The sequence below is a fragment of the Chiloscyllium plagiosum genome, chromosome 14 (assembly GCF_004010195.1).
Source record: "Chiloscyllium plagiosum isolate BGI_BamShark_2017 chromosome 14, ASM401019v2, whole genome shotgun sequence".
Lineage (NCBI taxonomy): Eukaryota > Metazoa > Chordata > Chondrichthyes > Orectolobiformes > Hemiscylliidae > Chiloscyllium > Chiloscyllium plagiosum.
Window position 1 is genome coordinate 44075747 of NC_057723.1, and position 14326 is coordinate 44090072.

A 14326-nucleotide genomic window follows, 5' to 3' on the forward strand; every position below is an offset into this window, starting at 1 on the left:
GAGAGCTTACTAATTTATCCCACTCCTTCAAGGACTTCTTCATTTTTTATACTATTTGGAGGCACCTCAAAACCTATATTATCTGGAATTGATTCCTCACGCTGCGGGGCAGTAATTAATACCGGCGTTTCCAGTTCTTTCTCTCTCATATAATACAGTTTCAACATGTTCACGTGACATACCCGATGCCTTTTTTATCTATCTGGCATCTTTACTAAATAGTTCACCTGGCTTAACTTTGTCTCAGTTTGATAGGGACCACTAAACCTGGCTTTGAAGAGATCTCCTATCACTGGTAGCAGTACTAACATGCCATTCCCTCAGGAAAACATCAGAGTCTCAGAGCTTTTATCTGCCACATGCTTCATTTAACACTGTGCCCTCTTTAGGTGCTGTTTAGCCAACTCACCTACTCAAATTAGTCTCTCCCTTACCTCCAATATATTATCTAAGTGTGAGATCTCTAACTTTGGTCCTATCAATTTTTCTTTAATTAATTTCAAAGGGCCTCTCACTTCATGACTGAATATTAACGAAAGGGAGTAAACAGAGTAGATTCATTTGGGATATCTCTAATGGTAAACAATGCGAATGGGATACCTTAATCCCAATCACTTGGGTAATCCTGACATCTTGCTCTCAACATGGCCTTCAAGGTCTAATGCCACCTTTCTAAAGCTGCCTGGGATTCAGGATGATACGCACTGGATTTAAAGTTGTATACCTAAGCTATCCATAACCTCCTAAAACAGCCTAGCAGTAGAATTTGAACCTTGGTCCAACTGAATCTCTCTGGGCAGCCCATACAGTGTGAAGAAAGCTACTAACTCCTTTACCACCTCTTTTGTCTTAATACTCTGTCACGGAATTGCCTCCAGAAATCTGGTAGATGCATCCATTATGGTTAACAAATATTGGTTCCCACTTTTAGTTCTTGGGAGGGGACCTACACAATCAATTATAACCCACATGAAAGGTTCTTCAAATGTGGGAATTGGCAACAAAGGTGCTGGTTTTATTACCGCCTGTGGCTTATCTACTATTTGGCATGTATGACACATACGGCAAACGTTAACCATGTCCTTGTGCATTCCAGGCCAATAAAAATGTTTTTGTACCTTTGCCTGTCTTTCATATCCCTAGGTGACCACCTCCAGTAGTTCTTGTCCTACCTGTAACACCTCCTATCTGTATGCTACTGACAACAGAATCTGGTGCACTTCTCCTCTGCACTAACCTGTCATGATCTCCATTTCTTTCTTAGGATTCTATCTTTAAGATAATAACCCTCCAGAATATTCTCTGTCTCCTTTTCAGAGTATGCATCCACATATGTATCTTTTGTTGTCTTGTCTTGCAGTTGCATGTCTCTTAGCCTTTCAAGGCTAAACACTTCTGTCTGACCCTCTGCCTGTCTGACACTTCTGTCTGACCCTCTGCACCATTACACCAAACAGATTGTCCGCTAACTGAACCTCAACTCCATCATTTTTTTTACTTTTCACTTTATGCTGTCACTTATGATAGTGGGATCTGGTTACCACACATCTCAGAAAATACCACGATATTTCTGTTTAACTCCTCAGTTTCTTAGTCTTCCTTGGGCTTCTCCACAACAAGGGGTGTCACCCCCACCTTGGATCCTGCCAAATCATTACCAAAAACAAACTGAACTACACTCTGTCAATCACTCCCACTGTATCTTCCCCAGTCTTAAGTTGGCACTCCAACCTGATCTTACCAAGGGGAATGCTAAATTTCTGTCCATCTATCCCACAAATTCCCACACTCTCGGGTAACCGATCAGAAAGAGTGCATATTCGCTCATCCCTTACAATCAGCGACTGGTTAGCTCCTGTATCTCTCAAAATTATAACTACTTGTCTTTCGTCCCCTGTACTTTCTGAGTAAACTTTACCCACAGAGGCAAATTCTTTGTAGAGATTAGGGACTAACTCCATACCTAACCCCTACCTAGGCTGTGCACTTTCCTGCAGCTCCTTGGCTCTTCTTGGGGTCTCCTTCACTAATGCTACTGGCTTAGCTTCTTTTACCATCTCTTTTCCCACAGTGCCTTCCTTTAATGACCAGCACTTTGACTTTATGTGTCTCACTTTACCACAGTGGAAACACCTGAGGCCTATCATCTCCTTTTTATCCTCTTGGGCTTCTTTCTTATCCTGTGGTAAATTCTTACCAGTGCTCTCTACTCTTGGCTTAGTAGTGTAGGATCTCCCCTTCTCACAACTTCTATCCCTCACAGGATTAAATTCTAGCTGGAAGCTTGTCTTATGCACCAACATGTACTCATCCGATAATTCTGCTGCCCTTCTCACTTCCTGAATTTACTACGTGACTTCTTATCACCTCTGGAAGTGAGTTCTTAATCTCCTCCAGCAGAATAATCTCTCTGAGTCTCAAATGTCCTATCTATTTTCAAAGCACGTACCCACCGATCAAAATGACTGTTCAATTCTTTTGAACTCAACATAAGTCTGATCTGGTTCCTTCTTTGTTTCTGAACCACTGTCTTTTTGCTTCTGGTATCAATTCATAAGCAGTTAAAATGGCCTGTTTAATCTCTTCATAATCCCTTGACACCTCATCTAACAGTGCGGCAGATAACTCAGTAGCTCTGCCCTACCAGTTTAGTCTGAACTAGCATTACCCATAAATCCTCGGACCACTCCATCTGCCTAGCCAATTTTTCAAATGAAATAAAGGAGTTTTTGACTTGTTTCTCATCAAACTATGTCAGAGTTTTGACATACTTATATATAGCACTACCTTCTCTTTCAATCTCCATCGTTAACTTGACTTCGCTGACTAAGTTGCAATTTCCCAAGTTCAAATTCTCTCTCACTTTGCTCAGCTAAGAAGCTTCTCTCTCTTCATCCTCTGTCTATCTTTCTTTCTCTCTCCCTTTCTTCTCTCTCTCTTGTGTCTGTCTGTTTGTTTTCTAACTCCATTGTCCTCTGTTGTAATTTAAGCTTTTCTACCTCTACCGCATTCACACCGAAGTGCTTGAGTATCTCCTTTACAGTTTCAGCTTTACTTTTGTCCCTGTTTAAACCCAAATCTAAACTCTTTGCTAATTCTAACAGTATGGCCTTTTTCTTTCCTTCTAACCTTTCTTGGCAAATCTGAGAATCATCTTCAAATCCCAGAACCTCTTTAGCAATTTTAAGACCCATTTCTCTCACTTTTAATTTAATCAACCACAAGTCCCCAAAATTAAACAAATTGTCTCACCTACGTTTTATTGAAAGATCTAGGACACTAACCTGCAAGTGTGTAAATCTGCTGGGATTTCTCGTATCCCCAAATCTATTCAAATCTGTCTAAACCAGTTCAAATCACGGACATGAGCTGCCAAAACTGTTACAACACTGGTAGACCTTCCTGCTTAATTTAAAACCAGCAACACAGAAGAGATTTATCCCATGCAGTAATTCTGTAAAAAAAAAAAAATTGATAGGTCAAGAATTAGTTAAAGAAAAAGTTAACAACTTTATTTCTTAAAGTATAATAATTAACTAGCAACTATTCACAAGTTCTTACTCCAACCTATCTTTTATCTTCCCTTCTATCATACTAGTCTGATAAAACTTCCAATTAAGATTTACAAAACAAAACCTTTTATCTCAAACCCAGACTGCTTTCAGTTCTTCTATTTGGATCTACCTGTGTCGTCATCTTCTAAGGGATTCTGTGTCACAGGTTATTAATCGGTAAAGGTATTTTTAAGAGAGCTTTTTTCAGGCAGTCTGTTTATATGCTGGGGCTTGGCGGTTCTCCTCCCAACTGTTCAATTTTCCCTGGTCTTATACCCCACAATATTAGATTGTGTCATTGACTTATAAGATTGTCAATATACTCAATTCAAACTTGATTGGAATTTGGTATTTTTCGCACTATAATTTAAACTGATTGGCCTAACCCGTATCTGCTTTTTGTTGTTTCCAGGCAACCGGCTACTCCAGTAGCTGGAGCACCTGTTACATTACGTCTTATTGAGAACACTTGGTGCTATCACTGCTAGCTTTTAACTCTCTTGAAAGGTATAGTTCACCCACATCTTCATAACAACTACTTTAGTAGACAAACAGCTCCTGTAGGAATGAAAGGTCTGTTACTGGTAAAGGAGAAAGTGAGGTCTGCAGATGCTGGAGATCGATGCTGGAGATCAAAGTTGAAACTTTATTGCTGGAACAGCACAGCAGGTCAGGCAGCATCCAGTCCTGAAGAAGGGCCTGTGCCCGAAACGTCGAATCTCCTGTTCCCTGGATGCTGCCTGACCTGCTGTGCTGTTCCAGCAATAAAGTTTCAACTGTTACTGGTAAAGTCAATCAAGGGTAAGAAAATCCTTAAATTATTTATCTGGAGTCCATCAGGAAGAATTTGGAGAAAAAATATATATATACCAAGATAGGTATTAACTTGAACAAAAAAAAAACTGGAAGCAATTAGGCAGATATCTGAAGATGGAACATAAATATGTATATTCAAGTCTATGACAGCACGTAAGACTTGAGAGATGAAGTTAATGTAATCTTATCTTTCAGTATAGAAATATTTATTGTATATTGAATTAAGTGAATATTACTTCATAATTTTCATTAGGACATTGGCTTCTGACGAGAGATTAATAAATGATTATTGGCAATGAAAATTCAAAATGTTTGATACCTTGTATGTTGACTTGTTTACCATTTAAATAAAATGACAAGAATGTTTAGTGATTCATTTGGATGAAGTAGAACAAAAATACACTTGAGATATGCTTTTATATTCCTTAATCACAAATGTGCATTTAACAAATCAAATATCTTCAAGTTTCTCTAATAAACTCTAGGAGGAAGTGAGGATTGCAGATGCTGGAGATCAGAGTCAAAGTGTGCCACTGGAATAGCACAATAGGCCAGGCAGCATCCAAAGAGCAGGAGAGTCGATGTTTTGGGCGTAAGCCCTTCATCAGGAATGTGGGGATAGGGCAAAGGGGGCTGAGAGATGAATAGGAAGTTGGGGGTTGGACCTATCACCATCCCTCCCCACCTTTCCAGCTACCTCACCTCCACCCTCCTATTTATCTCTCTCAGCCTCCTTTCCCACCCCCACATTCCTGATGAAGGGCTTATGTCCGAAATGTCAATTCTCCTGTTCCTCAGATTCTGCTGACCTGCTGTGCTTTTCCAGCGCCACACTTTTTGACTATGAACTCTATTTTTACAGTGTTCAAGGTAATTAACAATTTCATTAATTAATATACACTCTGTGACAAGATAATGATTTGAGTAATTCTAAAATCAGATTTCTGTGAGAATTACAATCTGATATATCTGCAGAGAATAGTTTGTCATTTACTGTACAACCGCTTTTAACACTTGGCATAGCTTAATTAAGCTCACAGGAAATTTTTAGTGTAAATTAACATAGACTTTGCCAATGTACAAACAGGTGTAAATTTTCTGTTACATGAAATTCTACCTCATTAATGTCTGGAAATGGAACTGAATTATCTTGAACCTAGAAGACAGATGGTACTTCGATGCTTCATTGGCAAGAGAACATAAGGGAACACAAATTTAGCGCTATGTCTGCTACACTGCTGAATGATGAAAATGCTTACTATCCATATATACATTTATTTGATCATGCACTGTACTATGTATGTAATTGTTTGCAGTTCTGTTGATAATAGTCTATCCATTTTCACATGTTCTGGAGAATTTACATTGCTCCTTTGGGGGGAGAAAAGGAAATGTGGAGATTGAAAAAGGAATGGTTGTGCAATTTAATGCTAAAAAGGTGCATGATGTCATTGATCTGGTTTTAGTGTGAGTTTTAACTACTATTTGCGGCTGAAACATTTTATAGTTTTTTTTCTTCTGTTCATTCCCCAGAAAAATGGGATAAGTATACCTTCCGCTGTGTACTTGCATATAAAGTAGTTACAGATGTGTTTTTGGTTTGTGCTAAGTTAGCTCATTTTAGCCAGATTGGAAGGAGAGGTGCCATTTGCCATTATTTACTTCAGTTGCCTGAGATTATTGATGAAAATAATTTATGCGGATTTAGTTTTTGTGATGCCTGGTTACCACTAGATCACAGCTGGCAAATAGTAACACCGGAATGAAATACTTTCTAAAGGTGATGAGGAAACAAGCTAAGCCAAACATCACAATGTGTTTGTGTGATTCCCTAATATAAATTGTTAGTTTTATTGCATGTGAGGTTTTTCTGTCTGAGGATTTAATTATTGGTCCTTTATTACTTGTTTTCTCATGCTGCTTTAGAATCATCTCCCTGGTTTGCTTTCATTAAATTCTAAATTCTGTTTCAGCTTTTTTGTTTTAATCTGGCTCTTGTAATGAACTTTCTTTCCTGTTATTGGTGTAATTTGAAGTATTATAGATATATAAGAAATTTGCATTTTAAAATTTTTTTTGTACATTGTTTTTGTTGTCTAGGCTGCATTTTAAACACATTTGTTTCCATTGTTCTCCCTTTTGCTACTTTGCACATTTTTTTGTGCGTGTTCCTGCTCTATTTTATAGCTTTGTGTCTGTGCTTTTGTTTTATTTTCTGTCAATATTTTACAGGGTACCATTCATGCTTTCATTTTCTTCAGTTTTTGAACCTTTTGTGCTTTCTCAGTTTTGCTTCTTTGCAATTGCTATTATTTTTAAAATTTTTATATGTACTCTATTCATGCATTTTACTTGTTTTTTTTCCAGGGAGCATAATTGAAATATTACCAGAAAATTGCCATAATCTTGCTAAGTAAAGGAAACTTCCATTTATCTAGAAGTGCAGTCTTTGTTAAGATTATACAACTTTGTTTTATCACACTAAATCACAGTTTTACTGATGCACGTTCGTCTCCGTTGATATTGTTATATAAGTTCTCTACACCCCGTGTATGGCCTGCTTCTACATGTAGAGATTCTATATTTCAATTTTCCTCTTCACCTCTGAGGAAACTTACTGTCACTTCAGTATGGTTGTTGTTTTATCTTGGAACTTAAGTTGGTATGAACTTAAGTGGTGTATTTATTTTCTTGGGCCAAAATAATTATGAATTTCAGAATTGAGAAATAAGCATTTTATTTTATTTTTGCCATTTTAGCCCTGAGACAGGTGCTGCAGGGAGATCATTTGACCTGGCTTCTGCCCTTGAGCCCAGCTCTAAGTCTGATGAAGATTCAGGTAATCCTTGCCTTTTGAGCTTTTACATTGTCTATTCATTCACTGGCTATTGCAATAATTCCCAAGGAAGTCCTATAACATTTCTCAAATTGATAATGAAATCAGAATACATTGCATCTTGTTTGTTTTATGTTGAAAATGCTCATCACTATAAAATATTAAGAACAAACTAAATTTTATTTAATTAGTAATTTAAGTGGGCATATGCTATTCTATTGCACTAGTTTCTGTTTCAAAATCAGATTGGTCACAGTTAAGCTTACACATGAATAGAAACATCCTAATGATTTGGGAACATTTCTGACAATATTCAGCAGGTCTAGTAGCTTCAATAGAGAATTAAACAATTAATATTTCAAGTTGTTGATCTTTCATTAGAACAAAGAAAAGATAGAGGAAGGAATGGTGCAGTGGGCGTGAGAGGATCTGGGGGAACTGAGGTAAAGGGGCATGGGAGGAAAGAGGGGAACCAAGGAGATGGACAGGGGTAATACTATATGAGATTTTAGAATGTAAAATGATGATATAAGCAGTTGAAGAAATTATATTTGTGCTACAGGACAGAGTGGGAGCTGACTCATGATATTTGTTTCCGTTTTATCAGCTTTAAGATTTGCAGTGGATGAGAAAAGCACAAAACAAAAAAAAGGTCAAGAAGAGTTGAAATGACAGTGGTATAATCATATCAAGTACTTGGTCAAAAAATGTGGGGTTGTCAGTAAAACTCTGAAATTGTTGAATTTGGTCAATAAAGTACCTTATTAATTAATACATGAGGTGATCTTTCTCAAACTTGCATTGAGATTCAATGGAAAAGTATTGAAGAGCAAGGTCAGACTGGGAAAGTTTTTTTTTAACTGTGGAAGCACTCTTACTGAACATGTAGCTTCCTATTACAAAACTTTAGACATTTTTGTACATCTTTAAGTCCAATCATTTTTCAGAATGATTCTGCCTTGGCTGTTGTCAGATCTAAACAAAATCTAAACATTTGGAAATAAATACAGCTAACAAAATCCTGAATACAGTCCTAGTGTTTCAAAGAATTGAATAAATTTGATTTATTTTGAATTTGGATTATATTAGATTTCAAGATTATGTTTAATGATTTGGTATCGTATTTCAGATGTTTTATTGTATTTGGCTAACAAAAATGAAGAATTACAATGGGTGTATAATGAAATTATGAAGTTTTCATTATAAAAATCTATAGCAATGTTAGCTAATGTTTAATAAAGTTAAGGGTAGCAGAAGTATACAAAGCAGCTGTTTTGCATTGGTAAATTGAATTTATTTCCAATGGACTAAGTTTTGAATTTTTGATTTTCTCTTTTCCTTACAAGGAACAATTCCTGTTTCTTTTTTCGAAGTTCATCAATGTATTGTTAAGGAATGGGCTGACTCCCAAAGTTTGTCCATTTGTCTTTTTGTTTCTGTTTCAAGAAATTTCACTCCTTACATTTTTAGGAATGTTTGGCTTGGCCCAGGTAAGTAAGAAAATAGAATAGAAACTGGGATCATTTTTATTGGCTATTCTTATTTTGGATCTCCAAGAGATAAGTTCTCAAGAGAAGGCTTAATTGTCAGATGTAAAGTCAAATAGATTTTGATTTAAATACTTAATAGATAAGTTATTAGCAGCAATCCTGTATTTTTCACTTGCAAAATATATTAGCTCACTGAATATTAAGGGTAAATAATACATAGCTGTGCTGATAAAGCTAGGAGTATTCAATTTCATTCAATTTTCTTAATATGTATTTATTTGTCAGTTTGAGGAGTTGTTCAATTTAGATTCTTTTGGAGCAAGATTTCAATAACTTCTGCCACCTGGTTTGTGGGTGGGAGCCTATAAGATTCCTCCATTGGCCTTCTCGCTAACTTCCTACTTGATGCCAACTTGCCCTCAGTTTTACATGTGGTGGACAAGGCACCTGGTGCCCCTTTATTTCACTTGAGGTTGTCCAGTGCCCAGTTACTTAAGGCCTATTTCCAATCCAGCCTCAATTCTGAGGTTAACAGGATGGGTTCAGTGGCTGATCAGCAGATTTGCTAGGGAATATAGTGGACAACAGAAGCAGACCACCAGGTTTCACTGCATGGACTGCAGTTGGACAGGAAGGTGGCTGCTTCCTCTGGGGAGTCCCAAGTGCTTATTGGGACTGGGCATCTCAGGATTGTACCGCATCCATCTCCTTGGTCCAGGCCTCAGTTCTCCTCCACTGACCAAGATCTTCCTAAATGGCCTGATCATAATCCATGCTTGGAAGTTGGGCCGAAAGGAGGTATGCCTCCCCTAATGGTGTATTTTGTTTATCAGGTTCCCACATTAAAATGAATGCTCCATTCCATCATGGCCTTTCCTCCAAGATTTCCAACCCCCCCCCTGCACACCTGGGCTACACCTCTCCTCACTGTTGAGAAACTCTATGCAGTTGTGCGAGTCTGGAGACTGTGTTTGTAATTCCAATACTGCCTTATGCTGGTGCTGCTGATACTATAGAATTGTCATATACCCCACCATATGAGAAGTCCTTCCCTTCATTTTCAGTCAGCCGACTTGCTGATTTGAATGTTGAATTCTTTAGAAGGTGAGCAAAGCTAATTACTTAAGTAGACCGATCAATAGGAGCATGCAATCAAACACACTGATAAACAAATCATAAAGTATGTTCAGATTTGAATTGAGCATCTTCCTTCAACAGCTTAATCTTTACGAAATCAGTTTGAACTTTATGGCCTGCCCATTTTGGTGTTTTGAAGGCGGAGGTGATTTTGTACAATAGAATGGGTAGCCTGACTAATGTTTTCCCACCATTCCTGACCTCTTTGAATTCCAGGGCCCAGCATTGTTCTTTGTGGACTGCCTGTAGTCCCAGCACATCCATCACAGTCTGGCACTGGAGATTAGATGTGGATATTGACTGGCAGCTTTCTAGGTGGGGCTCACACCCAGATTGGGGCTAACATCCTATTCTGGCCCTTAAGGTTGCTCACTGCATAATATTGCTGTGAGGAAGCCAGGTTCCTGATCAGCACAATGATGGCAGACTTTTCTGTCAGGGTTGGGTGAAGGGTGTAGTCCATGTAATACCAAGCCTATTATGTCAAGACAAAAGAGAATATTAAATTTGATAGTGAAGCTGATTCATAACTTTTGCTATAAAAAGATAACTTCAAATTTAGCAATATTTGCATTTTTTTTTAAAATCATGAGGTAAGCTAAAACGTCTTCATATGAAATTCTACAGTCCTGAGCTTGATACGGAGAAATTGTGCTTTGGACTAACAATTAGTCGATTAACATACTGCTCACTGCAGCTTAGTTACCTGATTCTCCTGTTTCTTCCAATGAATGAAAAATACCACATGGACGAATAAGTAGAGGCTAAATGTAAATGTAATTTGCATGTGGTGGATATAAACCAATAATCCAAAGTTTACAGTGGGATAGAAATAGAATAAATCATTAATATGTTTTTAGTCTTGGGCGGTTTTCAAGTTGCAATGATTCCTTTTGAAACATAAGCTTGATAAGGTACCTTAGAGCTCTCTCTTTATGAGAAGGATGTTAGTCTTAACTGGAGCATTTCTCAAACATCTCAGTCACCACAGTAATTGATTTAAAGTATCCTTGTTCTTAACATTTTAAAAAGAAACAGTCTTGTCATTCAGCAATACGTGATTCTCTTTCCAGCAGAAATGTTGGTATCTGGTGAACATAGAGACATAAGTAGGCTATTTAACCCTTTGAAGCTGTTCTGCGATTCAGTGGAAATGTTGATGATCTGTCTCTTATCTCTATCCACCTGCTTTGTCTCCATTTTTGTTAATGTCATGAGATAGCAAATATTTATTGATGTCAGTTTTAAAGTTACTAATTGAGCTTTGAGTGAGAGTTCCACATTTTCAACATCCTTATGATTTCCCATTTCTCCCTTGAGTTGATTGGCTCCAAACTTAAAGTTGTCTCCTTTTCTGTGATTTGTCCCTTTGAGTGATAGTTTTTTTTATTTCCATTCACCCTATCAATTCTTTTCAAAACTCTAAAAAGAAAACACAAACAAATCACTCTTTAACTTGCATTTCCCATGGAATACAACCCTAGTTTATGAAATTTAACTCCTGGAGTCATGTTAACATTCTGGTACATCCATTACATCCAGAATTGTATGTGGTATTTGATATATGGTCTCAACAAGGTCTTGTATAGCTATAGCATTACCTCCTGCCCTGCCACCTCTAAATATAAAAAACTAACATTCAATTTGTTTCTGTTCATATTTCTACCTCTACATTTCATTTTAATTAAAACTGCACGTAGCCTCCTCAATACTTGGGGGATTCCACTGTCCCTTGCTTTTTACCATTTGGGGAAAAACCTTGGACATATCCTTACAAAAGCAAAATTGTCTGGATGTTGCAAAATGTTTGAAATATAGCAAGAACATATTATGTTCAAAGCTATACATAAAGCATAATACCATACATGCTCTAAATCTGAAATAAAAGCATAAAATGGTGAAAATACTCAATAGGTATGGCAGCATCTATGGAGACAGAAACAGAGTTAACAATTCAAGTTCATGTTTGCCAATAAATATACTTCTCTTTGTAATTATTGGCAAACATGAACATGAATTGTTAACTCTATTTCTGTCTCCAAAGATGCTGCCATACCTATTGAGTATTTTCACCATTTTATGCTTTTATTTCAGATTTAGAGCATGTATGATATTATGCTTTATGTATAGCTTTGATCAGGTAATTTAAATGATTTCATATGGGTAGTGAATATGTGAGGTCCTGGTAAAGATTCTTGCAGGCCTGTACAGACTTCTACCCTTTCTTATTCTTCAGTTCTAACCATAAAGTTGGCACTTGTTTCCTTTCATATGCATTTCTTACTAATGTTGTAATAGTTTTTATTAACCTAATGCTCTCTTGCTTACTCCTTTCTGTTGAAGTTATAGCTTTGAGCATATACCTTCCAACTGCATCCATGTCCTGGCCACCATGTCGCATCTTTATCGTTTCTTTGAGGCTCTAATTTATTCAGTTCTTGTACTGTGTGCTTTAGTATATCAATTTGTATTTGGCAAATTACTCAATCCTATTCCTTTTCCCTAATGTTACTTTAAAACCATTTTACTTAACTTTATTTTTTATTTGTCACTTTTGCTGTTATTTGTTTTTTGTAATGTTCCTTTCACTTGGTTCTAACTGTAAATTTTAAATTGCTGATTATGACCTGAACGCTGCTTTTAGACTCTATTAAATACTGTGACATAAATTTGAACTCTTCTTTCCCATTCATCTCCATTAGCCATGTGCAAGCTCTCCTCATCTGTTTGTTCCTAACTGCCATTTTATGTGTGGTTGAAGTAAGAAAATATTACTCTTCATTATTACCTTTATTTTAATTTAGCATCAACCTCTTGGTCCTCCCTCAGCAGAACCTCTTCCCTTTGCTTCTTTATATCATGAGCTCTATCATAAATCATGACACTTTGATTCTACCTCCCCACCACCAAACAACTTAGCGTTCTAAATGCATTAAGATATGTCTTCCTGACAATCTTTGGAATTTCTAACTGTGGTTGCAGCAAATGCTAATTATTCACTGATTATTGAATGGTCAAGTGACACTTTTACTCTGAACTCCCCTCTTGCAACATGGTGTCCAGGCCAGCATTGCAGCTGTCATCCCTGTTGCATTTCTCAATATCCTCACAGGTATCAAGTAAACTTTACTTGTCGGATAGGATAAATGTCAATGCGACTTTCCCATTTACCCAATTTGGTTCCCCCACCCTACTTAATTGTAGATATGCTTTCCCCTTCTAGCATTTATGCTTTCATCTAAAATGTGATTAAGACCTACAGTGTCTCAAGCAGAGACATTTCCTCCACATGTGGCGGTCTTACTGTCAACAGAAGTCCACATGTTGATTTGCTCTGTTGATTTGCTTGTGCCACCTTTAGATCTTATTCATTTATTAGTAGTGATTTAACTTTAGAAAATATGGTATCTAGAGCTAAATGATGTTTACAATGTGAATTTGTCTGAATTTTATTACAAATAAGATTGGATGAATGCACTCTCTCAGGTCCCACTATTCCATTGTCACAATATGAACATAAGATTTTCATTCATGGGGCATTGCAAGAATAATTATATAAATGTATATTTTAATGATAAGTTGAATGTGCAAGAATAATTAATTAAATCTAAATTAACTAAGTAAAGGGTATGAAGAGTAATGGGGTTCAAATTCCTACAAAAAAGGTGCGTATAAATAATAAGTAGGAATTAATGGGATACAAAATCAAAGGAAGTTTTAAAAATACAATGACCAATTAATTTGAAATTGCTATGAAGGCACTTCCATTGTTAATACTTTTCAGTTCCCAGCCTGAAGGATTGAGCAAATTATTCTGTTTGAAGTACTGAGGAAATACCTTCCCCTTTCTTAAAACAAAGGCTACTGAAAGCAGATTGTGGAACACATTTTTCTTTCAAACCTGTTATGATTTTAATGAGGCCAGCTAGAGAGTGAGTTCTCTGATTGGGGCTGCTAATCTGGTCCAATCAGGGAGCCCTGGCTGACTGTTATAACCAGGCATGTGGTCTGCTCCTGGGCCTGGCCAAACTGGCCATAAACACGTCCAGGCAGCGGGCCGTGGAAGGGGTCATTAGAGCCGACTGCCTGCCCCTCTTCCGCGGTTACGTTAGAGCCCAGGTGTCCTTGGAGAAGGAGCATGCAGTGTCCACCAACACCCTGGAGTTGTTCAGGGAGAGGTGGGCGCTGCAGGGAGTGGAGTGCATTATTTCCCCCTCCAACTCTATTTTGATTTAATCCCTGCCCTCCCCTTCACTGTTTGATCACACAGCATTGCCCTTTGATGCGAAGGGCACTGCTTGTCGCAGGATACTCGGGTGTTTCCTTTCTTTCTGGTGGTGGAAACTGAATAAAGATTCGTACACCTTGTGTCTCTCACTGTGTCTCACACCTGCACACACACACACACAATGGGTGCTGGGGATAAAACAAAACGACTGCAGTTAGGCGGTAGTGTGGGGGTAATAGAAAGAAAAATAAACAGGAATGTCAGA

General features: G+C 37.5%; 1 protein-coding gene across 5 annotated transcripts in view; it reads left to right on the forward strand.

Annotated features, from left to right (window-relative positions):
• pdlim7 (PDZ and LIM domain 7) overlaps positions 1 to 14326 on the forward strand; it is a 142316-nt gene that overhangs the window by 103500 nt on the left and 24490 nt on the right. For all 5 annotated transcript variants that reach the window (XM_043703721.1, XM_043703724.1, XM_043703720.1 and 2 more), the window contains one exon: positions 7130 to 7209. In XM_043703721.1, the coding sequence (XP_043559656.1) occupies positions 7130 to 7209 (80 nt within the window). The remainder of the gene's footprint in view (positions 1 to 7129; positions 7210 to 14326) is intronic.